Source organism: Sus scrofa, chromosome 1 (assembly GCF_000003025.6).
Source record: "Sus scrofa isolate TJ Tabasco breed Duroc chromosome 1, Sscrofa11.1, whole genome shotgun sequence".
NCBI lineage: Eukaryota > Metazoa > Chordata > Mammalia > Artiodactyla > Suidae > Sus > Sus scrofa.
Genome location: NC_010443.5, coordinates 181,740,098 through 181,766,582, shown reverse-complemented (window position 1 = coordinate 181,766,582; position 26,485 = coordinate 181,740,098). Strand labels below are relative to the sequence as shown.

The 26,485-nt window shown below is 44.3% G+C and overlaps 1 protein-coding gene across 3 annotated transcripts in view; it reads left to right on the top strand.

The window, feature by feature from the left end:
- The window catches only part of NID2 (nidogen 2), a 73,987-nt gene that overhangs the window by 6,502 nt on the left and 41,000 nt on the right, over positions 1-26,485 (top strand). For all 3 annotated transcript variants that reach the window (XM_021101930.1, XM_021101914.1, XM_021101921.1), the window contains exons 3-7: positions 3,510-3,742; positions 10,076-10,791; positions 22,909-23,058; positions 23,477-23,722; positions 24,970-25,170. In XM_021101930.1, the coding sequence (XP_020957589.1) occupies positions 3,510-3,742; positions 10,076-10,791; positions 22,909-23,058; positions 23,477-23,722; positions 24,970-25,170 (1,546 nt within the window). The remainder of the gene's footprint in view (positions 1-3,509; positions 3,743-10,075; positions 10,792-22,908; positions 23,059-23,476; positions 23,723-24,969; positions 25,171-26,485) is intronic.

Here is a 26,485-nt window from a genome sequence, read left to right as displayed (position 1 = left end):
GGGCTCTGGCTTTTCTCGCTGATAACAGGATGGCAGATGTTGAAGCTCTCAGCACTGGCCCTGCGCATGTCTTCCCATGGTGGCCCCAGGATCCTGGGGGAGTTGGGAACTGGTGACCCTTTTGTGGGGCTTGGCAGCTCATCTGAGGCTTTCCCTTCAGGGCTGGAGCATGTGGGGTTTCTCGCGAAGGCTTTTCTCTAGGAAGGCGAAGACCTTTCTGGTCTGGAAGCCAGTCAAGGAGTGCGCTGGGGGGAGGAGGCCTGCAGGACGTCATGCAGTGGGCTTTTTAGAGGTTAGATGTAGAAAGTTGTGGAACCAAGAGAGAGCTTTAAAAGTGGTCATTGAGCGGGCAGGTGGTTTGTAAACAGACAAACTTTTTTGGCCCCCATCTGGGATCTATTTAAAATTCTTCTATTTGCCTATTTCAGCGGAGACAAGTAGATTCAATAACCACTTGCCACCTGTAATAAGGGCTTGTTTCAGGGATGGCATATGAAAGACACTGAATAAATTTTCATTGAAATGAATTTATTGACTGGCCGAAAGAATGAATAAAATAAAGTGCTAAATACCCAGACCCCCAGTAAAAAGCCAGCCTCTCCCCTTCGCAGCTGTTTACTCCCCGCCCAATCCCTTTCAATTCCTTCACCATCTATGGGACTTCCTTATCTTATAGAATTTCTCTAGACTTAAAACCAGGATTCCTCCTATCTGACGTTTATTGTGGGCAGTCAATACCAGGAGCTTTAAGAGCTTAGTGTTTAAAACAGTCTTTCTCCTTCCTTGGGTACCTTTCTTTCCTTAATTGAACTTTATTCCAACTGAAGTAAAACTCTGAAGCTATTGAGTCACAACTCATTGATGGTGTAGTATGTATTCTGTACAGACATGATACAGAACAGCCTTTGTTTACATTTGGCAGAAGTTATAGCTTCCGAGCTTTCAGAAATTCTAGAAAACATCCCTTGCCTTTTGTTTTTGGAGAAGTCAAGCTTTCCGGATGAAACAATCAACAACGACAACAATAGCAAATATACTAGGCCCCCTGTCTTTAAGTTTCTGAGCTCAAAAAAAAAGAAGGAAACACAAAAAGCCAAGCCAAGCAAAGTGACCTTTTCTCTGTTGGAGAACTAAGAGAGGATGGATAGCATTTTGGTTTTTTTGTGGAAATGCATTTTTTTTTTTTTTTGGCTTTTTGTCTTTTCCAGGGCTGCACCTGAGGGCCACACCAGGCTAGGGGTTTAATCAGAGCTACAGCCGCCGGCCCATGCCACAGCCATAGCAACTCGGGACCCGAGCCTTCTCTGCAACCTACACCACAGCTCACAGCAACGCCGGATCCTTAACCCACTGAGTGAGGCCAGGGATCAAACCTGCAACCTCATGGTTCCTAGTCGGATTCATTTCCGCTGCGCCGTGACGGGAACTCCTGGAAAAGCATTTTAACACCTGAGTTTCTTTGTCCTGTAAGCAAATCCTCCAAGCTACACTTTGAAATGAAACATGGAAAAGTAGAATTAACTTTAGAAAGAGCTTGAGTACCATGTAGGAAGGACCCAGGACAGAATAGAATGCAGGTTCAGGCCTCTTGTTTGCTGTTTTATTTAGTAAAATGTGATGTACTTCTCTCTGCCTAATTTTGTCTGTCTAGCAAAATGGGGAAACAATACTACTTAGCAGTAAATAAGGTTTTAAGCCACATTATTTAGGAAGTAGTGGTATTTATAAATACCTCCCCTGTTCCCTGCTGAATTGTAAAAGGAGTGGGCTTTAGTAGGGAGGTGTTTCCAGAGGCCTTCTTTTTAAGGGTGGGAATAGCATGTAGGCATTTACTGTATAATTTACTGTATGAAATCAGTTATTAACAAGAATCTACTGTGTATCACAGGAAAATCTACTCAATAGTATGTAATAACCTATATGGGAAAAAAGGGATTTATTTATACATATCATAGCCACTTTGCTGTACACCTGAAACTAATACAACATTGTAAGTCACCTATACTCCGAGAAAAATAAAATAAAATAAAAATTTCCCTCTAACAACCAAAGAAGAAAAAAATAAAAAGATAAAGATAATCAAGCACCATTAACTGACCCTTTGGGTTGAGGGAGATAGCTGGATGCAGGAAAAGGCAAAAAAGTATCTTGTTGAAAATAGGGGAGTAAATTGAACTTTAAGGAGTGATTCTATAAGGACATGGGTGTTGAGTTTGTGGCTATTTCAGGCTCCTGGCTGCTCTGTCTGGTCTTCGTTGGCTCCTACAGTGTTTATCAACATTCACGGCAGCCTCTGCGACGCCTCCCACCCCAACCCTGAGGTCTCAGGCCCACACCCTCCTCTCTGGCCTCTGCTACCTTCTCCAGCAACTCTCCTAGAATTCCAGCCATGGCTGTTTTCCTCTCCTAAGCTGTGAGACTATCCTAGGCAGAGCCTCCCATCCTTTGCTCCTTTGCACCAGACTTAATGTCCAGTGTTTAGTAGGGCTCTGGCTGCTGGAATTAATGTACAAATGAATTAATGAATGGAGTTTACAAACACATAAGCAGAGACCAGGCAATCCAAGATGCACGCTCTCTAGAAACACTCTCAAAGATGTTATGAAAGGTCAGAGAACAGGGATAAATCTACCGGGTATCGTAAAACCCCTCAGAGAAGCTGCCTTAGAAGGTCAGGAGGGTTTCTAGGCACAGGGAAGCATAAGCAGTTGTGCAGAGGCGTCCAAGTACATGGGGCAGATGGGCAATCTCAAATAATCTGATGAAGATGCAGTGGATCTGAGCCTGGGAAGAGAGTTTGAGGCAGCTTACAAATCCTCTGTGATACCAGGTGGAGGAGTGGTTAGGATGGCCCAGTTGTGCAGGGGTGCAGGGCAGGGACTCTGGAGCTGGCCAGCCTGCCCTTGCATACTAGCTACTTGACCTTATCCTCTGTCTGTTAGCCTCTATGTCTTTGTTTCCTCATCTGAGAAATGAGGGTGGGGTAACTCTGGTGCTGGTGTGAAAAGGTAGATGAAGAGAATAAAAAGTGAGACTGTGAGAATAATAAGGAGGCCTTTTGATGGGCCAGTGCCTCACACCATCCCTGCCCATGATGGTCATTCAATAAATAAGTGTATGAAGGAAGGAAGGAATGATCTAGATGAATGTCCAGGGCAGTAGCTGTGGGAATGTACAAGTTAATTTTGCTGCTTGCTCTCAGCTCTGAAAAAAGTTTGGATGAAAGAAGTTTGAAACCTTAAAAAAATTTCTTTAACCTTTTTTTACCTATGCAGATTTCAGCTATTAATCTACATCCATAAAACATGATTATAATCATATAGCTTATAAAATGTCATTTAGTACTTGGAGAGGAAATTTAAAAGAATATTATGTATAAAAACAATTTAGAGAAATCCAGGCAGGGGGACAGCCCTTTGCATTTCATGATGCTTTGCTTGCATCATTTTGGATTTGTTTGTTAGATTAAGAATATTTCCTTCTTCTTCTTCCTTTTTTTTTTTCCGCAGCTGAATACTTTCCAGGCAGTTCTGGCATCTGATGAGTCTGATACCTACGCCCTCTTTCTTTATCCTGCCAATGGCCTTCAGTTCTTTGGAACCCGCCCCAAAGAATCTTACAATGTCCAGCTCGAACTTCCAGCCCGGGTGGGCTTCAGCCGAGGGGAGGTCGATGACCTGAAGAGAGAGGAACAGTATTTCAGCTTGACTAGCACTGAACAGTCTGTGAAAAATCTCTACCAGTAAGTAACACAGGGCTTAAGCCCTTTCCTGTGGGAATGTGAGGACCCTTAGGAGCTGACCAAACTTGAGTGGCCAAAGACCATTAAATAATATCTTGCTGGTTTCTAAGCAAGACATCAGGTCAAAACCAGGAACTAGACTCGACCCTGGGAGGAATGTGTTGACCAAAATATGAAAGGTCTTTTATTTTTCCTACCTTATTGGCTAAAGATAGCAGAAATGCAGCACTCTGTGTGTGTGTGTGTGTGTGTGTGTGTGTGTGTGTGTGTGTTTCTGTAGTGTTGGCCCAGCCACTGAGGCTTGCTATGGAAAACATTGCTCTTGGAACCACATAAAAATAGCCAGTAATATAACTGCCCAGGTTGAGGTTTTTCCAGGTTAATCATTTCAGGAGGAGACGTTGTGAGTTAGTCTTTTAGACAGAGATGTGTTAAAAGTTAAATTAAGAATAGTAAAATTTGGAAGGAAAAAAAAAAAAAAAAAAGACCAAACCGATTGACCGATTGGTGGAGTTTTAGAAGTCTCAGGATTTTTCAACGGCTTCATTATCTGAAATTGTCCTGATGGGTTTTCCATGCAATGCCTGGGAGCGAGCACATTCCTTAGTTCCATCACATGAGCTCGCTCTGCTTGTCCACATCACACCCTGTATCTGGGCTGGCACCCGCTGATAATGATTAATTCTCCAGCTTAAAAAAAATAGCACTGCTTTTATCCCTTCTCTGAATACCAGCCTAGAAGCCAGAGAGAACACATTGGTTACATGGCCTCCCTTGACCCTCTCAGTTTCATTATATGATTCCTGGGTATTGGAACACCTTACACGCTGCATGCCATCCACTCTACTCAGAGACCAGAGAGCCGGCCCTACAGCCAAATAGGGTTATTCAGAGCTAACATTTATTGAGAGCTTATGATTTGTCAACATTGTGCTAAACAACTTCCAGAAGTTTTCTTAATTAAAACTTCATAAGAATCTCAGGAGGTAAGTCCTATTCTTTTCTCAATGTGACAAATGAGCTTAGGGAAATTAAGTTGCCTATAATCTCAAAGTTATGAAGTGGCAAAGCCAAAATTCAAACACGAGCCTGGAGCTCTGAGCTGTTTATTTTAGGCTGAATGCTGGCCAGCTTTCCCATTCTAGGCACCCACATTGTGCATCTCTAGGGTTCCACTGAGGCTACTTTTAGTCCTGACTCTGGAGAAAACTTAGATCCTTGTTTTCTCTCCCCTGGTTGCTTCCTTCTCTTGTGCTCTGGGGCCCACAGGTTCTCTGCTTCTTAGATATCATTAAGAGCTCACTGTGGGCCAAATGCTGGAAGGACAAAGATGTGTAAGGCTCAAGCCCTGCACATTAGCAGTCTGCACTCTCGTAGGTGGACAAACAACTCAACACTTCCACCAGAGTGTGGGAAGACAGGCTGACACCTCAGGGTACAGGAGGCAGTGGGGGCCAAAAGCCTGTGGGAAAAAGCATGTGTGCTCCTCCACCACAGCCGCATAGGCCCCAAGAACTCACAGAGACACACATACACGTGCATACACCCACACATCGTTTCATTTACCTCCTTCCATGCCTACCTCATCTTTCTTTTTTGTTGTTGTTGCCTTTTAAGGCCGCACATGCAGCATGTGGAAGTTCCCAGGCTAGGGGTCGAATCTGAACTATAGCTGCCAGCCACAGCCACAGCCACAGCAGTGCGGGATCTGAGCCATGTCTGCAGCTTACACGCTGCAGCTCATGGCAACACTGTATCCTTAACCCACTGAGTGAGGCCAGGGATTGAACCTGTCTTCTCATGCATACTAGTCGGTTCATTACTGCTGAGCCACAGTGGGAACTCCTACCTCATCTTTCATGCTTCCTTAAAAACCTCTGAGTTGCTTGACTGAAAGTGGAAAATAGGAGACCAAGATGACTGATAGAGTTTTTCTTTAGTATAATCTGTGCCTAAAAACAAAAAAGTACAGGTAAAGCTGATAAATATGAAATAAAAAGATTATCACTGTTTCAAGTGATAACCATTATTAATGGACATTCCAGAATTTTGGCCATATGCAAAACCTTTTAAAAACCAAAATGGTTCTTTAGTTATACATATGGCATGTTCCCATTTATCACTGTCTTATAAGCAGTAAGATATCTGTTTATAGTATTTATTTGAAGGCTGTACAACATGGCCTCATGTTATAGCCTAAATTATTAAGACAATATCTTGTTAACATTTAGCTTATTTCTGATTTTTTTCCTTTTATAATTATTGTGGCAGTAAACCAAATATTACTCATTGCTCAGATTCTCAGCTGTCTGAAAAGTAAATTCTTAGAATATTACTCAGCCATAAAAAAGAATGAAATGCCATTTGCAGCAACATGGATGGACCTAGATGTTCTCATACTAAAGTGAAATAAGTCAAACAGAAAGACAAATACCATATGATATCACTTACATGTGGAATTTAAAATACTACAAAACAGAAGCACAGACATTGGGAACAGACTTATGCTTGCCCAGGGGGTGGTGGTGGGAAAAGGGTTGGATTGGGAGTTTGGGATTAGCAGATGCAAACTATTATAGATAGTCTGGATAAATAATAAGGTTCTACTATATAGCACAGGGAACTATATTCAAATCCTGTGATAATCCATAACAGAAAAGAACATGAAAATAATATTATGTATATAAAACTGAGTCAATTTGCTGTACAGCAGAAATTAACACAGCATTATACATCAACCATACTTCAATAAAATTTTTAAAAAATGAAAAAATTCTTAAAAGTAGAATTATTGAGAAAGAATATATGCAGTTTAACCTTTTTTTTTTTTTTTTTTTTTTTTTTTTTTTTTTGTCTTTTTGCCTTTTCAGGGCTGCAGCTGCAGCATATGGAGGTTCCCAGGCTAGGGGTCCAATCAGAGCTATAGCCATTGGCCTACGCCACAGCCACAGCAACACCAGATCTGAGCCGTGTCTGCGACCTACACCACAGCTCATGGCAACACTGGATCCGTAACCCACTGAGTGAGGCCAGGGATCAAACCCGCAACCTCATGGTTCCTAGTCGGATTTGTTTCTGCTGCGCTATGATGGGAACTCCCGCAGTTTAACATTTTAATGTATGTTAACCAATCACCCTTCAGAAATGTTGCACCAGTTTACATTTCTTATCAGTAATGGAGAGCTGTGACTAATAGTGCCTGTTTCCTACCAGTTTATATTCTTTTTTAACATTTGTGAATCTGATAGGTATAAAATGTTCATATTTTCACTCTAATTTTTTTGATTACTAGTAAAACTGAGCACATTTTCATATGGTTAATTGCCATTTATCTTTTTTGTGACTTGTCTGTCTGTATCCTTTGCTGTTTTCTCTTTAGGTGTTTACAAAGACCTCTTACACATAAGAACAATATAGTTAAGATGCTTCTTCTCAAATGCTATGCATATTTTTATCCAGGTGTTCATCTTTAAAGTTAGTTATGATCTAGAAGATGTACGTTTAGGGTTGTCCAGGGTATGGGCCTTTTCCTTGATGATTTCAGCTCTTGGGATTATTCTTAGGAAGGCCTTCTCTTACCTTCAAATCGTAGAAACATTCCTCAATTTAATCTTCTGTGTTACTTTTCATTATTTCCATTTTCAAAAATACACAGGAAAGTGGAGGGAAATATCTAGATTTACAAGCTGTGGACATTTTGCCATCTTCATCATTTTTTTCTTTTTTGCTTAAAATAAGTGAACCAGCATGCCATTTACTCCTCAGTGCTTCAGTATGCATCTCTAGAAAACAGGTATTCTCGGAGTTCCCATTGTGGCTCAGTAGGTTAAGAACCTGACTAGTATCCATGAGGATGTGGGTTCAATACCTGGCCTTACTCAATGGGTTTAGGATCTGGTGTTGCTGGGAGCTATGGTTGAGGTTGCAGAAGAGGCTTGGATCCCATGTGGCTGTGGCTGTGGTGTAAGCTGGCAGCTGTACCTCCAATTTGACCCTAGTCTAGGAACTTCCCAGTCAATGGAATCCTTGTCTTCCCCAAACTTGTCCTACAATTATAAGCACAGAGGTCATAAATTAAATAATTCATAGTGTGTTTGTCATAACTCTTCTTTGGCATATTTAAATGTGAATGCACACATTTGCATTGAGTTTATACTTTTCCATCTCCTGGAAAACAGTGGTTTTCAAGTCTTTACTATGTGCAGAGCCCTGTGTTGAGCATGTGATTTCCTTTCCTTTTTTTAAAAAAAAAAAATTATTATAGTTCATTTACAATGTTCTGTCAATTTCTGCTGCATAGCAAAGTGACCCAGTCACACATACATATATATATTCTTTTTCTCACATTATCCTCCATCCTGTTCCATCACTAGTGACTAGATACAGTTCCCTGTGCTATACAGCAGAATCTCATTGCTTATCTACTCCAAATGGTGATTTTCTTTCTTTTTTTTTTTTTTTTTTTTTTTTTTTTCATGTTTCAAATAGTGATGTTCTAATTTAATCCTTCTAACAGCCTGGGGAGAAAGGCATTGTCATCTCATTTTGTAGCCTTGTTTTCCTTTCTAGGAAATAAATTAAGTTCTTTCTGTTGTGACTGAGCTTTCCAAATGACCTTGGATTTTTGCATAAACTCAAACTGGCTACGCTCCCATTATGCACAATGACGAAAGCCAGGGTAGTGATTTGTATTTAATTAGAAGGCTATTTTATTTAGCTTTTATCTGCCATAATTTGTATTTTCCTACTCTTTGAAGCTTTTATAGTTTTCTAAGGTTGAGAAGGAATTTCACAGCTGCAGCACCTCTGATGTGATAATAAACTCAGAATCCTCAGATCTTCAGGATTCTCATAACCTTAGTGTTCCTTGTTTGCTTGACAAAAAGCACCCGCATTAATTCTTAGAACTTTCCAAGTCTGTGGAGCATATTGCACAAAGGATTACAGCTTTGCTTTCTATGCTCCTATTTGCCTAAACTAATGACAACAGCAGCAGTGGCAACATCAACAACACACCAGGGGGTAGGGATTGATTGACTGATTCTCAGAGTTGTGTTAAAAAATATTACTGCTCTAGAAATTCACTTGGATGTGATAAGTACCAACCCAAACGAGCAAAGGTCTCTTGTCCCTATATGAGTCAGTGCACTTCCTACTATCTTATTAGTCATTAACTCTGATTTTCTCATGGGTTAACTTTTGGGGAAATCCCATCACAGGACAGATTTAGAGCCTGGTGTTTGGTTCACACACCAGAGACTAGGGAATCTGGGTGTAGTCAAGCCAGCCAGACCCTTTGTTCCTTCAGGCTTTTCCTGATTTTTTGAAATTGTATTTGGGATTGTTCTCTTCAGAATCTATCACTGATTAAACTAACGTAGCATTGGGCTATTTGGAAGACTGAATGGAGCCCATATTCTTTTCGATGGAAGGAAACAAGCGACCTCTCTGGCTCCAGATATTTCTGAACACCTCTCATCCGTGACCTGTGGCAGTTTGATTAAACTTTTCTCTTAACATTCCCCGTAACTTTATTCTGCATTTGCTCAACATTTTTGAAACTCAGGCATTTCTGTTTCCTTGAACTTTTGACATGGATTCACCAGTCCAAAATTAGTTAATTAATCCACATGACTTAACAGTGAGATGCCTCTGACATTCTGTAGTGTAATGATAATTCGAATATGGATTGACTATAGTATATTTATTAGCTTCTGAGTTAACATGGATATTCAGAGCACAGGCTTTGGCACTACTGAATTCAAGTCTACGCTCTGCCAGTTATTAGTTGTTCAACCTTAAGATGAGTTACACCCTCTAAACCTGTTTTCTCCTCTCTAAAATCAGGCATGATCACTGCCCCTACCTTGCAAGTTGTGTTGAAGAATGTCAAGTGCTTGGCATGTAACTAACTCTCAAATAAAAGGAGTCATTATTAAGTGTGTGGCAAAATTTTTAAGCATATGTTTTCTTGAGTTTGTTAAGAAAGAAACAAAGAAAGTAGAGGAAAGTAGAGGAAGGATAAAATAGTCCCACATTCCCTACTTGTTTTCAAATTGCCAGATTTTAGATTAAAAACTTAGGGATTGTAGGGAAGATTTCTGAGTTAAGGGTTTGGCATTCAGTGGCCTTTGAAACTTGCTGGTAATTTACAACAAAATTTCAGCATAATCCTTTTAGTTACCGTGTGAGTCTAGTTTTATTTGGTTTCCTGCCAGTGAAAACTCTGAATCTGATCTTAATGGTCTTTCACTTTTAAAATAAATCTCTCACCTTTGTAGGCAGGTGGTGGCTGGACACTCTTGTTACAATGTCCTGTTCCTTTTTATTTAGACACAGCAACCTAGGGATTCCTGGAGTGTGGGCTTTTCACATTGGCAGCGCCTCCCCCTTGGACAACGTCAAGCCGGCGATAGCTGGAGGAGACCTTTCCAAAGCCCATCCTTCGGTTCCCCTGCGACATTCCTCCAGCCACGCTGTGGCCCCGGAGGGTGAGGACACCGAGGACAATTTGGATTATTATGATGAGAATGAGGAGGAAGTTGAATACCCTCCTGGTGAAACAGAGGAGGAATCCAACGGCCACAGCCCCGACGATGTTTCCTTCCACTCGAGGGCCGATTTGAAGCCCTCGGGAGGTGGGATTTCTCTCCCAGGTTCTGACCTGCCCTCCCCTTTGCCACGTCCAACATCTAGGGATGGGCTTGAAACAGAGTCTGCCACCTTGGACCCTCAAACCAAAGAGGGGAGACCTCAGGAGGAGATAGATGCCCCAGATTTGAAAGGCCGAGGTGAGACTTCTGAACAGCCAGGGGCCCAAGTCCCTGCCCCACCAAAGACAGAAAGAGACTCACCGGATCCTTCCTGGGCAGCTCTGCCTCCCCACCCAGATGAAGGGGCCCTGCCCGCAGAAAGGGATGTTCCCCCGGTGCCTTCTGGAGGAGAGGTGGTTCTTCCAAATTACCCCAGGCGGCCAGACCACGCTCCACCGCTGGGTCGCGGGAGGCAAGTGGTCGGGGTGGAGGACGACATCGGTTCCAACACCAAGGGTAAGTGGCTTTGAAAGATGGGGGCTAAGAATTCACTGGGAAAATGCTGGTTTTGCAGAGTTGTGAATTTTCTCTCAAGGCGAGTGGATGAAGAGTTTAACCAAAAGAAGCTGGGGGCTGACTTTTAAACCCGTGTTGCAGGAGATAGAGTATCTTTCCTCGGCCAAATACATCTTGGCAGGCAAATTCTGTTTGGAATCTCTTGGCCATTAATAATGTTGAAAAAAAAAAGCGGGGTGGGGGGGGGCCTCTCGCAGCACGTGGAGAACTGGGTCTCTCATGCCAGCTAAGCTCTCAAGTGGAATGAAGTATTTCAGTGTGAAAGTTCAGCAAAGGTAAAGCGTTTTGAGGTTTCACACACGTTCCAGTGATGGAGGGTTTCAGGCTTTAGTTTTAAATGGCAAGTTGTGCTGGCTCTGGAGAACATTGCAGATTCTTCCCCAGTGATGGGACAACCCCGGTTGGTTGGAGACGCAGGGGGTGGGGGGAGGGGACCCCCGGGGAGAGAACATTGCAAGCCCCCTGTGTCTTGTCATTTCTGGTTCATGGATGTGCAGCTGTGGTATTCCGCTCCCTGGAGCTGTGTCCTCATTTCATGACTCGCTGACCGGAGCCAGAGGCCAGGACAGAAATGCCCAGGGGAGGCTTCGGTTAATTAATAGAGACACGGAGCCCCTGTCTCCTGCTCTGCAAGGCGAGACTTGTCATGTCAGCTCTTTTCTTTCCAGTCAGGGATGTAAACACCTGAATGGGAGACTGGCCACAGATTCATCCCATTTGTTCCAGGGACCGGGCATCTGACCTCTTGACAGGAGGAAAGAGGTCAAAGGTGACCGCATTCTTCGGGACTTTTTTTATTTTTATTTTTTAGCCTTTTCTGTTTCCTATACTTATGGGGTAAAAACAGGTTGGCCTAGCAAGAGGTCTTCCAGGTGGTTCTGAAGGGGCACTAACTTGCAAGAATTTGCTTGAAGAAATGCTTCTTTCAGGAGAGATAAAAGTCTTTTGTGACTGAGGTGGTACTGTGTAATGATTACTGGGAGAACATTGGCGTCAGACTTTGAATCCTGGCTGTCACGCTGGCTGGGTGACACTTCATGTAGCTCCCAAGTCTCTGATTTCTCCTAAATTTGTTGAGAGGATTAAAAGGGATAATGACGTTCTAAGGTTAGCCTCTGCACTAGCTGGATCTTAATAAATGGCTGCTGTTACTAATTATAGAGGATTGAAAGCAGTGGGAATGGGGGTGGGGGGATAAGGAGGGAAGAAAGGGCTTGTTAAATACTTGTGCCTTCATTTACACTCGAGGGCAGCTTTTCTGTCAAATCAAAGATGTGGATTTTATTGGAAGGCTTCAGAACCTTCAGACATTTCTGATGCTCTTCTGAATTTTCAGCATAAGTTTTGAATATCTAAGGAAAATGTGAAGCCAGGTACCAAAGACAGGGGATTTTGAGGTTAAGATGTGTTCCTAAGTGGTCTTTTCATTTGTGGGCTGTGATTTCCTGCCCTGAGAAGAGCTTGGGATGTTAAAAAGCCGATCCCTGGAGTAATTGGTTAAAGGGTCAAGAAGAAGGGGCTGCACACCCTGCTTGGAGCTGTGAGAGGCTGAGATAAGCTGGAGTAACTGCAGAAAGTCTAGGGAACTGGCCATGGAGAAGAACAGAGGCGGCAGCCATAACCCTTGGGGGCCATGAACTATGATATTTATCAGCTGGGGGATGACGTCCACCATTGACATCTTAGAAATGACATAATGCATTTGAAACAGCTGGTTGTATATACAATGAGACATTTAGGGGGAAAAATCTAGAAGTTTTTGAACCTTGAACAAAAAAAATCACAACCACCATTATTAGCAGAGTGGTAAAACTTGAAAACTTAAAAGCAGAGAGGCAAAATAAGTGAGCCTCTGGTTTTACCTCAGGCTTTAGGAAGACTCGGTATCCATGGGGGGCATTTGTTCCAGGACGCCCCCCACCCCCACTCCGCAGATGCCCAGATCTGCAGATGCTCAAGACCCTTGGTCAGCTCTCCATATCCTGGGTTCTGCACCCGAGGATCTGCAACCACAGGTTCCTTAGCTTCAGATCGTTAACATAATACAGGATCTGCAGTTCCTTGAATCCACGGATGCAGAACCCGTGGATACTGAGGGCTGACTGTATAGAAGTATGCTGCTGTTACTTGTTTTTTCTTGGCCGTGAATCATGTTTTTTCTAAACAAAACATTGGCTTCCCAGAGGTCCATCAGACAAAAGTGACCTCCCTCCGGGAAACCTGGTGGACCTGCTAACTGCCTTGAAGCCATCCTGCCCTGCTCTTTCTAGTGATGGAGTGGAGGAGGGGGCATTTTGGTGTTCGGTGGACTCGAGCTTGATTCCCAGCTCTGGTGCGTGGTTTGGGATAAGACATTTGCTCTTCCTTCACTCTCATTTTCCTCAGCAATAAGATGGGGATAGTGCAGACCTCATTAAAGAATTTCCAGAATTAAAATTGGGCATAAAAGCACCATGCCTAGTAAAGTTTAGTTTCCCCTTTGAACTTCATAGTAGTCACTAAAAAATTAAGATTTAATCCCTCCCAAAATATCTATCCCTTGTCTTTTTAATTTTTCCTCCCCTTAGGGACTCTTTTTTAAAAGACTTTTTTGTTGAGAAATCTAGATTCTTTTTAGATCATGTCCACACCAGGCAAGAATGACCCAATTACATTCTAGTTCTGGCCTCAAGCATATTGTTTGCTTTGTTCTGTTTTCCTAGACCACAGAACCAGAGGTTAAATTGGATGCACAGGCTTTCTCTGTCTCAGGGGTCTTGTTTCTCGAAGCAGCTCCGGAAGCTTATTGTCAAACCAAGAGGTTACCTGAGCATCTGCCATGTACCCTTCCCTGACCAGGGCACTGGTGGAAGTTTTCAGTGATTATTTATCGAAGGTCCACTTGGACCCTGGATGGGAACTTTGTTTAGATTGTCTGAGCACAGTTAATCCTCAGAATTGCCCTGTGGGATAGATACTATTATTCATCCCACAGTACAGAGCCTGGAAATGAATGACTTGTCTGTGTCAGAGGCAGACCAGGACTGCAGTGAAGCCATGGAAGATTAGAGCAGGCTGTCAGGTAACACAGTGCAGGGCATATGTGAGTGTGGTGCTGTCCTGGAAGTCTTCCTGGAGGAGGAGGGCTCGAGCCAGGCCTCAGGGTCAGAGTCTGAGTTTAGAGAAAATAAAGCATATTCTGGACAAAAGAGTGGATGCAGTGGCAGAAATGGAAAGAGAGTATGTGAGTGAGTTGTTGGAGGGAGGTGGCATGAGGGCAGTTGCTGGCAAGGTTCCAGCTCTTTAGGAACAGGGACCACTGGTATTGTGGGTAGCAGGGATAAGCTTTATTTATAGGGTCATAGCTGGTCTCAATCCTGCCCAGGTGGTGCAGTGAGGCACTTAATTCAACCTCAGTCTGCGTGATGAATTAGAAATAGGGAGGGATTCCCGGCTTTCAGAAACATCAAGTGTTCTTACTCCATTGTGGGATCCTGTTGATTCTACTTTCTGGTCCAGCTCTATTTCCAGCCTTGGGAAAGGCCTCAGGAATGTGTTGCTCAAGCAGCTTATACCCTGGGATGCATTCGAGCAGGCTCTGCTGCCAAACTCAGCTTTCCAGGCACAAAATCCCCTCTCCCAGATGCACCCCCAGGTTACTGAGGGACTCTGAACAGGAGGACCCCCCCATACCTGTGAAGACAGATGCATAGGAGACCCTGCTAGTGTCATGATGTTGGAAGTAACCCTGCCACCCCTCCCCCGCCCCCGCAATAAAACAAGGTCCTAATAACTGTTTACTCAGCCAGCATCACTGTTTTACCACTGACATCAAAAACATGAAAACTGGAGGGAAAAGCAGAGCACTGTTTTTCATTATAAAGCTGGATGTGGTTTTTCTTACTCGACTGTCATTCTGCAAAGTGTGGAAACTTAGAAGCATCTGTCCTGCAGTGAAAATGTAGGTCCTTTTTCTTGAGGTAGCAGGAAAAGCTGTTAAAAGTCAATCCAGGGCTGGCCCCACGCGGAAGCCCTCCGTCCCCATTTGCGTTTGCAGGATGAACGAACCCAGTCTGCGCCATGGAACCTGCTGGCCTTGGCCTTCTGTGGGGCTTGGCCAGAGCTGAAGACAAGTGCTTAAGCATTACTGGAGAAATGAAGATTGAAGCCTGGATCAGAACAAGTGCAAAGAAGGAGTTTTCCCCTCATGTGAAAAACTCCCGCTTAGGGCAGATCTCAAGCACTCTGGCAGCACCTTTGCTTCTTTGCCCTCATGCAGCCCCACCTCATTTTTCTTTCTGTTAAGGCTAGGAGAAGAGGGAAGAAGCATTACATGGAAAAAAGAAGTGAGATTTTAAAATCCTCACACGAAGATTCCTCTAGCAATGGTCTCACCTCAGTTAATGAAGCCTTTGCAGACTGAGCTTCATTCCAGCTGGGCTGTGATCTCCACCCTCCTGCTGGGCCTGAGTTGCCAGCCGACTTCTCTCTGTGGTTTTGACTCTCTGTGACAGGAAGAGCCGGGCAGAGTGTGGGTCCCCAGAGGGTCTGGAAGACAGCTTGCCCCAGTGGGTGAAATGCAGAAGAGAGGAATCTGTGGAGTGAAAATGGTATTTCTCAAAGTGGCTCTAGTCTATGTGTGGCTTTTTCCCATGTCCCTGGTTCCAAAATGCTAATTTCCACACCCCTCCTCCACCTTCTGACCCAGAATCTGCCCTTTAAAACCAGGTCCCCTGGGAGTTCCCATTGTGACTCAGATATTAGTAACAACTAATATCCATGAGGATGCAGGTTTGATCCCTGGCCTTGCTCAGTAGGTTAAGGATCCAGTGTTGCCGTGAGCTGTAGTGTAGGTCGCAGATGAGGTTCAGATCCAGCACAGCTGTGGCTGTGGTGCAGGCTGGTGGCCGCAGCTCTGATTCAGTCCCTAGCCTGGGAACCTCCACATGCCTCAGGTGTGGCCCTAAAACAAACAAACAAACAAACAAAAAAACAAAACAAAAAAACACAACAACAACAAAATAAATAAAACCAGGTCCCTTGGTGAGTCTTAAGTATTGCTGGTGTAATGGAAGGAGCCTGGGATTTAGAGCCAGAAGGTCATGCAACCTTTGTGGCCTCGGCCGTATCGTCTGTGAATTATAGATACTATTTACTTACAGAACAGGAAGACATGTGAAAACACCTTCAAAACTGTGAGGTAAAGAGGCACAGAGGGGACTGCGGAAAAAGTGCCACTTTGCTTTTGGATAGACTCACTGCACGTCTCATCCAGCCAGATCTAGACACTGATTCCCCACGTTCAAGGAGTTCTGTATCTTTGAATCTACCTGCAACTCCCATAGAACTTTGACATGTCTCATTGGCCAAAAGTTTGGTTTTTCTTGCCTGATTAGATAACTGCATGTGGGATCACATTTCTAGGTCCTGTTCTCCCCCTTCCTCAAGGAAAGGAACTGGCTCCTGGGCTCCTGGCTCCTTCCACTAAAAGACCTTCACCTGCCATGCTTGGGGATTGGGCCTGAGTGGGCCATGGGCGTGGAATTCTGTGGCTCAGCTGGGTTAGGAATAAACGCAGGAGCATTTCCTGAAATCCCACCCACCCCAGGAACTGCTAATTGGTCAGATGATATTCATTAACCCGTTAATGAGCATCCTCTAGCTCAGAAATGAGAGGTTTGAAAATATCCTGGACATCTTCATCAGAGGGCTTAAGAGTCACTCCAGGAATGGCTAAGGCACAGACTCATGGGATCTGCCCATCGGGAATTAAAACTGGTAGGTCTGAGCTGTGCTCTGAGTATTTGCATGTTTAACAGGCAGCCCAGGTATTCTGATGCAGTGGAATCCATGGGGAGAAATCCAGCCTTCCCCTGAATGGTTGGGCAGTGCCATGCTGAGGGTGTAAGTCCTGCCAGAGCCAGGGTGGAGCTTCCCTGATGCCTTGAAGGTGTTGCTAGAATTGATCTCCCACAAACCTGCTCAGGAAACGGCAGCTCCACCCTGCCGGTTCCCACGCCAAGAAATGAGCATCCCTGTGGACTCCTCTCTTTCTCCCCCCTCCTCCCTACCCTCCTCTCTTTCTTTTTCCCCTCACCAATTCTTCCTCTCCTCTCCCTCCATTCAGTCCATCAGCAAACCCTGGCAGCTCCCCTTCAAAGTACTCCAGATCCAGTCCCTTTTCATCCTCTCCACCAGAACCTCCTGCTACCAAGGCGCGGGCTCATTCCTGAGGTTTCAAAAGTCAGATCATGTCATTCTTCTGCTCTGAGCCCTCCAGCAGCTTCCCACCTCACTCAGACCACAACCCAAATCTTCCCCTTAATGACAAAGCCCCACGAGTGGCCAGGGCTACATCTCCTCCTTCTCTCCTCTGGCTGTCCCTGTTCCTCCCTTGTGCACTGACCGCCTGACACCGGATCCCTGCCCCATTCATCCCCCTCCTCCAGGCCTCTGCCCAAAGCTCATCTTCTCCCCAGGCCCTCCCTGACTGTGTCATTTAAAAGAACAAAATCACCTTCCTCCTCCAACCCTCATGTCCCTCCCTGATTTAAATTTCTGCGCAGTTCTTGACATTGTCCGCCGTACTGAAGAATTTACCTGTCTGTTGCCTGTGGCCTTGGAGGGGAATGTAAACTTCAGGACAGGAATTATTGTCGCTTTTGTCCCCTGCTACATCCCTAATTCCTAGTCCAGGACTAGGCCTGTAGGGAGTGCTCAATAAATATCTGTTTGAATTGCTGAAGAATGAAAGAAAGGTGCAAGAGGCATTTACCTTTCACCTAAGCTGATATTGTAAGTGTTGTATGTGTGCATCTGTGTGTGAGCACAGGCATGGAAAAGAGAGCCCAGTGCCCCCTGCCTAAGGGCAAACTCATCTTCCCCCAGTATGGTTGGCATGGGCTGGAAGGCTAAGCTTGTGTTCTTGGTTCAGTAAGTTCCATTCTGAGCAAGCAACTTAACACACACACACACTGTTTAAAAAGATCCCCAAGCCAGCTTACCAGTAACTGATTTAACCCATCATAATTATAGTTTGTCTTGTATAGCCTTTCATGGGGCTTTAGCCATTGTTTTTTTTATTAGAAATATGTAGTCTGCATGCCCATCAGCTGATAAACTTTGGCACAGTTGCATTTGTAAGTTGTTGGCTCCAGTGTTAAGCTTCTTTTTCTACCCATATAAGAGCTGTGGCTCCACCTAGTATTTTAGTGAAGTTAACCCAGTTCTCCTTATCTGTATCCTCCTCCAGTCCATCACTCCATTTCATACTCCATTCTTAGAAGGGGAACAGAGCAGAAGGACAAGTCTTCACAAAACAATGGGGGCAAAACAGCATCAGTGTTTGACTTCTGCTGAAATCCTAAAAATGAAAATGAACTACCCTTTAGTCCTGCATCGGATTGCCTTTTTAGTGTGGTGCTCAGAAGTAAGTTAAGAAACAATGTAATTTCTAGCAATGAGGCTTGAGGGTAGCGTCACCCTGATTTTGGAGACGTAGTGCATTTCCTGGTTCCTGCAGAGCCACCTGAGCCAGGCTGCTGTTGAATCTCAGGACTTGGGACCCTCTGTGGCACCCCATTCCCTGGTGTTCTGGAGGGAGAGCGCTGGTGGTAGACGATGCCATGAGCACACTCACAAGCGTGCCCGGCTCTCCAGGAGCTGCCTCCTAACAGTTGCGACTTTCTGAGCTGGAGAAACCCAAGACTTTGACAAGTTACATTCCATTCTATTTATTCAGACCAGTTCCCCCTCTCCTCCACTGTGCCCTCCCCTCTTTCTCTTTTTTTTTTTAATTTTTATTAGAGTTGATTTACAATGTTCTGTCAATTTCTGCTGTACAGTAAAGTGACCCCGTTATACATATTATTCTTTTTCTCACATTATCCTCTGTCATGTTCCATCCCAAGTGATTAGATATAGTTTCCTGTGCTATACACAGCAGAATCTCATTGCTTATCCACTCCAGATACTACAGTTTGCATCTACTAACCCCAAACTCTCAGTTCTTTCCATGCCCTCCCCTTCCCTCTTGGCAACCACAAGTCTGTTCTCCAAGTCCATGAGTTTGTTTCTTTTCTGTAGATAGGTTCATTTGTGCCATATATTAAATTCCAGATATAGGTGATATCATATGGTATTTGTCTTTCTTTCTGACTTACTTCACTTAGTATGAGAGTCTAGTTCCATCCATGTTGCTGCAAATGGCATTCCGTTATTTTTATGGCTGAGTAGTATTCCATTGTGTATATATACCACATCTTCTTAATCCATTCATCCTTTGATGGAAATTTAGGTTGTTTCCATGTCTTGGGTATTGCAAATAGTGCTGTGATGAACAACGGGGGTGCATATATCTTTTTCAGTGAAAGTTTTGTCCAGATAGATGCCCACAGTGGGACTGCCGGATCATGTGGTAGTTCTGTACTTGGTTTTCTGAGGTACCTCATACTGTTTTCCATAGTGGTTGTACCACCAGCAATGAAGGAGGGTACCCTTTTCTCCATACCCTCTCCGGCACTTGTTATTTTTTGACTTATAAATGATGGCCATTCTGACAGGTGTGAGGTGGTACCTCATTGTAGTTTTTATTTGCATTTCTCTAGTAATAAGTGATGTTGAACATTTTTTCATGTTCCTGTTAGTATCTGTATGTCTTCTTTGGAGAAATGTCTATGCAGGTGTTCTGCCCATTTTTCAATTGGGTTGTTGGGTTTTTTGTTGTTGAGTTGTATCAGTTGTTTGTATATTTCAGAGATTAAACCCTTGTTGATTGCATCATTTGCAACTATTTTCTCCCATTCTGTAAGTTATCTTTTTGTTTTCTTTTTGGTTTCCTTTGCTGTGCAAAAGCTTGTCAGTTTGATTAGGCCCCATTGGTTTATTTTTGTTTTTATTTCTATTGCTTTGGGAGATTGACCTAAGAAAACATTTATATGGTAGATGCCAGAGAATGTTTTGCCCATGTTCTCTTCCAGGAGTTTGATGGTGTCTTGTCTTATGTTTAAGTCTTTAAGCCATTTCGAGTTTATTTTTGTGCATGGTGTGATGGTGTGTTCTAGTTTCATTGATTTACATGCAGCTGTCCAGGTTTCCTAGCACTTGCTGAAGAGACTGTCTTTTTCCCATTTTATATTCTTGTCTCCTTTGTTGAAGATTAATTGACCGTAGGTGTCTGGGTTTATTTCTGGGTTCTCTATTCTATTCCATTGGTCTGTGTAATTGTTTTTGTGCCAGTGCCACACTGTCTTGATTACTATAGCTTTGTAATATTGTCTGAAGTCTGGGAGGGTTCTGCCGCCTGCTTGTTTTTTGTTCCTCAGGATTGCTTTGGCAATTCTGGATCTTCTATGGTTCCGTATAAATTTGTGGATTGTTTGTTCTAGTTCTGTAAAATTTGTTTATTTGTTTTTGTCTTTTTAGAGCTGCAGGTGTGACGTATGGAAGTTTCCAGGCTAGAGGTTGAAATGGAGCTGTACCTTCTGGCCTACACCACAGCAACATGGAGTCTAAGCTGTGTCTGTGACCTATACCACAGCTCACAGCAATGCTGGATCCTTAACCCACTGAGCAAGGCCAGGCATCGAATCCGAGTCCTCATGGATACTAGTCGGTTCATTACTGCTGAGCCATGACAGGAACCCCTCCTTTCTTAAAACAGCACTAGGCAATGATATATAGCTTCTCTCACAGCAATGTCTTTTAATCTTTTTGATCATTATGCATTTGTTTTTTCTGCCTTGAATTTTATGTCACTTTTCTGCTTTCAGAAATGTTCAGGGTGCTGCCTAATTTTCTATTTTTATCAAAATGGAATTTCTCAGCTGTGTCATCAAGGCCCCATACCAATTCTTGAGTCACCAACTTCATTCTCACTCTGTTCCCAGTCAGATATTCCATTTGAGTCAAGACCATCTGTCCTGCCAGCCCTCAGCTTGCTCCTTTCTCAAGAATCTGTAAGCAGCAGTCAAGTCCTGTCCAAAACTTAATGCTACTGTTTCTGCCCTCAATTCTTCTGCCATCTTCTTCTGTCAGCTCTGACAGCCTTCTGGATAATCTCTGCTCTCTTCTTCCCTTAAACCTGATTTATAAAGTAGGACTCAAACCTTACTTGCCAAAGTCTATGTTAATTAACCCCAGTCCCTGAGCAGACCCTTTGCCTGGAGCTCAGGATAAATGCCCTTGGGCTCCACCAGAGGGTATCAAGTGTAGCTGTTGAGTTTGAAGCCAGTTAGATTCAAATCCCTACTCCACCACCTACTTCCTGTGTGACTTCAAGAGGGTTCCTTTAATCTGTGCCTTATCTTGTTTATCTGTAAAACATGGATAAAACTAGTCCCCCCTCTTGTGCACATTAAAAGAGGTAATAAAGTGTGTGGAATAGTCTCTGGCTTGTACTAAGCACCACTTCAGTGTTCACGCTGTTGTATGCTCACTCGCTGATCGCAGTCTTTCTGCTGGCTCCATTTGTATTGGTGCTACATCTTCCCCCCAGCTTGTTTTCTGTTGTCCCTGGGAAATACTGGGTGAGCATTGATCTTTCCATTTCTTCCTCTCCCTGCCTCTTCTTCCTTTTCAGACCTAGATATGGAACACAGCTGCCACCCAGTTTTTCCTAAGAGCAGGTTACTGGTCTTCCTTGGGAGCCAGCACCTCCTGGTAGCATCAGAGGCAAGTAACCACAGCCACCAGAAGACAGCCTGCAAAGGCACAGATTGGAGTTTTGTGCCCTCTGCACTTGTCAGCATGCTCCTAGGGTCTCCACCCAACTCCTGCTGCAGGGACAGGAGGCAGAGGTGTGCATAGCCGCTTTGCCTCCTGGTGGCTATGTTTGGGATTAGCATGGTACCTGGTGTCCAGGAGAAAGCCTCCTTCTCTCAGGACCCCCCAGCCAATGACCTCCTTGGCCATTTCTTTTTTTTGGGGGGGGGGGGATGTCCATGGCATGTGGAAGGCCCCGGGCCATGGATCAAACCCATGCCACAGCAGTAACCTGAGCCGCTGCAGTAACAACACCAGATCCTTAACCCACTGCATCGCAAGGCATTTCCAATTCTTGGTCATTCCCTTTAGAGACAATGGCATGTGCTCTCTTGCTTCTTGTTAGCACAAATGAGCCTTTTTTTTTTTTGGTCTTTTGTCTTTTTAGGGCTGTACCTGTGGCATATGAAGGTTCCCAGGCAATGCTGGATTCTTAACCCACTGAGTGAGGCCAGGGATTGAACCCACATCCTCATGGATACTAGTTGGGCTCTGAACCCACTGAGTCACAATGGAAACTACCCACTTTCTTTTTTAAATGAACAGAATAAAGATGGGATATGGACGTGCTCTTGCAGCATTGAGCCTATTGTGGTGACTGTGGCCAAGCTCTCCATTGCTGCCCAGACACCCGGCTCAGGCCACAGCCACCACAAGACAGCCTGCAAAGGCACAGAGCATTTCAGGGCTGGCTTCCCTGTTTCCTTCTCCTCCTTCTCCGCCTCCCACCTCGTAGAATTTCTTAGGGGATGTATGTATGTGTGTTCATTCTTCACAGCCCTCCTTCTCTTTCAGAAAAAAAATTTTTCCCAAATAATGAGACAAGCTGTAGGTTGTTCTTTTCAAGGTCACAGTTACCCAAAGAAAGAGAAGAACAGTTAGACCTAAGACCTTATTTTTTTAGATTCTCTTTTTGCCCTTTTTCTCAGGAGCTCGTTACTGTTAGTTTGAACTGAGTGAAAGTGCTGACCTTTGGCTGCATTTAACCCAGAATGTGGCAGTTTTGTACAGTTCAGCCTTGCACGTACTTATGGGTGGGCTTTGCTGTCACTGCACCGAGGGGCACAGCCTCACCCTAGCTCCCAGCTCTGCAGTGAGACCAGCTGTGAGGAGTCAACAGTCCTTCTTGCCAGAAGACAAAGCAAGTTAATTCCCCTGAGTTGAATGTTATTCATGTCTCTTAAACATCAAAACCCCATTTGTTTATTACAATCTAAATGGATTTTATGGAGCAGATGCTGTGTCCGTGAGGAAGCTTGGCAGCCACGATGCTAGAATCACTTAGTCCTTTTCATGAAAGTTTGTTTTACTTTCCAGTCTTCACGTACAATGCTGCCAACAGGGAGACCTGTGAACACAACCATGAGCGCTGCTCTCGGCATGCCTTCTGCACCGACTATGCCACCGGCTTCTGCTGTCACTGCCAGTCCAGGTTTTATGGGAACGGCAAGCATTGTCTGCCTGAAGGTGAGGGGTGCTGGCTGGATCCGGGTGGGGGCTGCTCTGTATCTGTTACAGCCTCATGCTGTTTCCAGCTGCTGCTGTGAGCTCTGCTTAAGGACCTTGTGTCTCAGTCCCTTGAATCCAAGCAACTTGCAGGTGCTCAATAAATGTGTGAGGAATGAACATACTTGAGCTGATTTCCCAATGTGAGGACTAACCAGAAATGTTTCCTCTTTGGCTCACTTGTTAGAGTCCAAGTGGCCAGGAGAGAGGGAGGATGGGAGAAAAGAGATCGAAGGCAGGTCTGTTTGGGACTTAGGTAGTGGGTTGGTTAGGGAGCTGCGGAAAGGGCTAAAGATGGAGTCTGCAGAGTTGTCGGGGGGACTGTTTCATTTGTGTGCCAGGATGATGTTCAAGTTTGACTGGGTTTGCTGTCTCTCAGGAGCACCTCATCGAGTCAATGGGAAAGTGAGTGGGCACCTCCTTGTGGGCCACACGCCTGTGCACTTCACCGACGTGGACCTGCATGCTTATGTCGTGGGCAATGACGGCAGAGCCTATACAGCCATCAGCCACATCCCGCAGCCTGCTGCCCAGGCCCTTCTCCCACTCATGCCAATCGGAGGCCTGTTTGGCTGGCTCTTTGCTTTGGAAAAACCAGGCTGGGAGAATGGCTTCAGCCTCACAGGTGAGGAGGGCCACTGGTCACCACTGCTTTGGTGGCCTGGCACCTTGGGTTTTCAGTCAGTGAAGGAGGACTCGCTTGTCCAATGTTCCAGAGCCCCAGGGGTATAGTTTTCTGTCCCAAGGTAGCTGGGGATGGTTGGACCTTGCGGGACTGTTTTTAAATTCAGTGATTCCTTCTAAATGTGTTCCAAGTTGTTTCCAAGAAATAGGATGATTCCATTTGGAGCTTTCGTGCCCTCTTAACCCAATTTGTTGAAGCTTACTTGTCAGACTTCCTATAATTGTGTTGCAATGTGCAGGTCTGTCAAATGGGGGTGTAGGTAGTAATTCCAGGGCACCTGGAGATGATTACTTCATGGCGGAGCCGGGCCTTTGCTCTTCTCCCCCGAGGGACTCTGATCTATAACAGTGTAGACAGCGCCTCTCAGACTTTAACTCACACGCACATCACCTGGGTCTTTGGGAAGTTCAGGTTCTGATTTAGTGGCCCTGGAGGGGAGGTGTGGTAGGGGTGTCTGTGATCCTGTTTTCCTAGCAAGCTTCCAGGAGTTGATAGTGCTAGTTTAAGGACCACCTTTGATGGCAAGGGTGTAGGGGGTACTTGTTGCCGTCTCATCTCACCATGTCTTGTGTCCTAATGGATTCATTTTTATTGCATATAGAGTGTGAGAGAAAAGTTCTTTGCCCACTTCCAGCTGTGGAGCTCAATAGCTATTTGTAGGATCTTGCTTTTAATCAAAGTTGGATAAAACCTTGATTCAAAGGTAGATAAATAAAATACAGTTTACCCAGTTACATCTGAATCTCAGCTAAACAATGAATAATTTAGTATAAGTATGCCCCCAATATTGTATGGGACATACTTATACTAAAAAAAATATGTTTATTATTCATCTGAAATTCAAATGTAAATGGGTGTCCTAGGGTTTGTTGGGGTTTTTTTTTGCTAAGTCTAGCAGCCTTAGGAAAAGAAAGGTCAAGGATGTTCCTAAGGGTTTATTTTCACAAAAAAACAAGATTCTCCAAAGAGAAGCAGTGTGAGGTGGGGTAGGATGGAACCACACTCTTAACAGAAAGTTTGGGGAACTGAAGAAACCAAGAGCTGGTAGTACTTAGCCTTGGATATGAGATCTCTGCAGATACCATCTCCAATAGTAGCAGAAACTGGGAAATAGAAGTATGCACTGGTAATTATTGCTGGAAGATGCAAGCCCTCTTTTATCTCATGCTGGATCTTTTCCTCTCCAGGTGCTACCTTTATCCATGACATGGAAGTGACTTTCCACCCAGGAGGGGAGAGGGTTCGAATCACTCAAACCGCTGAGGGATTGGACCCAGAGAACTATCTGAGTATCAAGACCAACATTCAAGGTCAGGTGCCTTACATCCCAGCAAACTTCACAGTCCATATCACTCCCTACAAGGAGCTCTACCACTACTCGGGCTCAGGTATGTGCAGTCAGTTCACATCTGTAAAATGGGGATGGTACAGATCTCACAAGATCGCTGTGAGGGGTATATGAGTGACTACATGGAATGTCCTTAGAACTGAGCTCAATTTTTTTTTTTCTTTTCCTAGAGCCACACTCATGGCAAATGGAAGTTCCCAGGCTAGGGGTTGAATTGGAGCCATGCTGCCAGCCTGCACCACAGCCACAGCAACACAGGATTCAAGCCATGTCTGCAACGTACACCACAGCTCACAGCAGCGCCAGATCCTTAACCCACTGAGTGAGGCCACGGATAGAATCTGCGTCCTCATGGGTCCTAGTCAGGTTCATTTCCACTGAGCCACAATGGGAACTCCCAATATTGTTTTATTATTCTTGTTATGTTAGTATGAGAAAAATATGGGCTGTTGTATATAAAAATAGCAATATTCCTACACAATACTTTCAAATAATAATGTCTATAACAATCTTATCTATGGGGTGGGGAAGGATGGCATAATTATATAGAGTTTTTAACCATCCTGATCTCTGGGCCATGGAAAAAATATTTATTATTAGAATTTATCCTTGTTCTGTAACCTTGCTTCAGCCTGCTTGAAAAATCAGATATGTAAAACTAATGCTAGATTTGGAGTCAAGAAGATTGGAATTCATATCATGGATGTGTTTAAAATATGTGGGGAACAAGGTCACTTACCACCTCAGGGCCTATTTTTCTCATCTTTAGAATAAAAACAATAACCCCTTTTCTGTCACTGTACTTGGTTGATAATGTGTAAAGTTAATTGTGTTCTGTAAAAACCACCTGCTTTTTGAGATGCTGCCTCAATCCCCATTGCTGTCCTGAGTTGTGCCTTTGTTTCTCCTATGTTGTGAGAGCTAGAAGCCAGGCCAGAGGGCTAGAGAAGAGGATGGGCAGCATCCACCTGGCACAGGGTAGCAATGGCTAGAAAACTGGCCTGGCCTCCGGACTCTGCACTCAGATGAAGAGAAAAGACCGACCCCATTTCCCTGGAAACCTTCAGGCTTAAGTGCAGTGTAGGAAGGTGTCACCTCTGTAAACTGACGGATAGATTGGTGGAAATCTTGGGGGGTAGGGTCAGGCCGACTTGAATTCCAGTTCCAGCTCTGCTACTCTACCAACCTGGCATTTTAGGCTACTTAACTAGTCCTTAACCTCTGTAAGGCTCTCCACACAAGATGCCAAGGCCTGCCTCACTGGTTGTTGTGGGGAGTAATGAGGCAGTGCATTGAGAGAGCTGGGCATAGCTGACACATAGTAGCACTTATTCTTTGCAAATGTAGACAGCAGT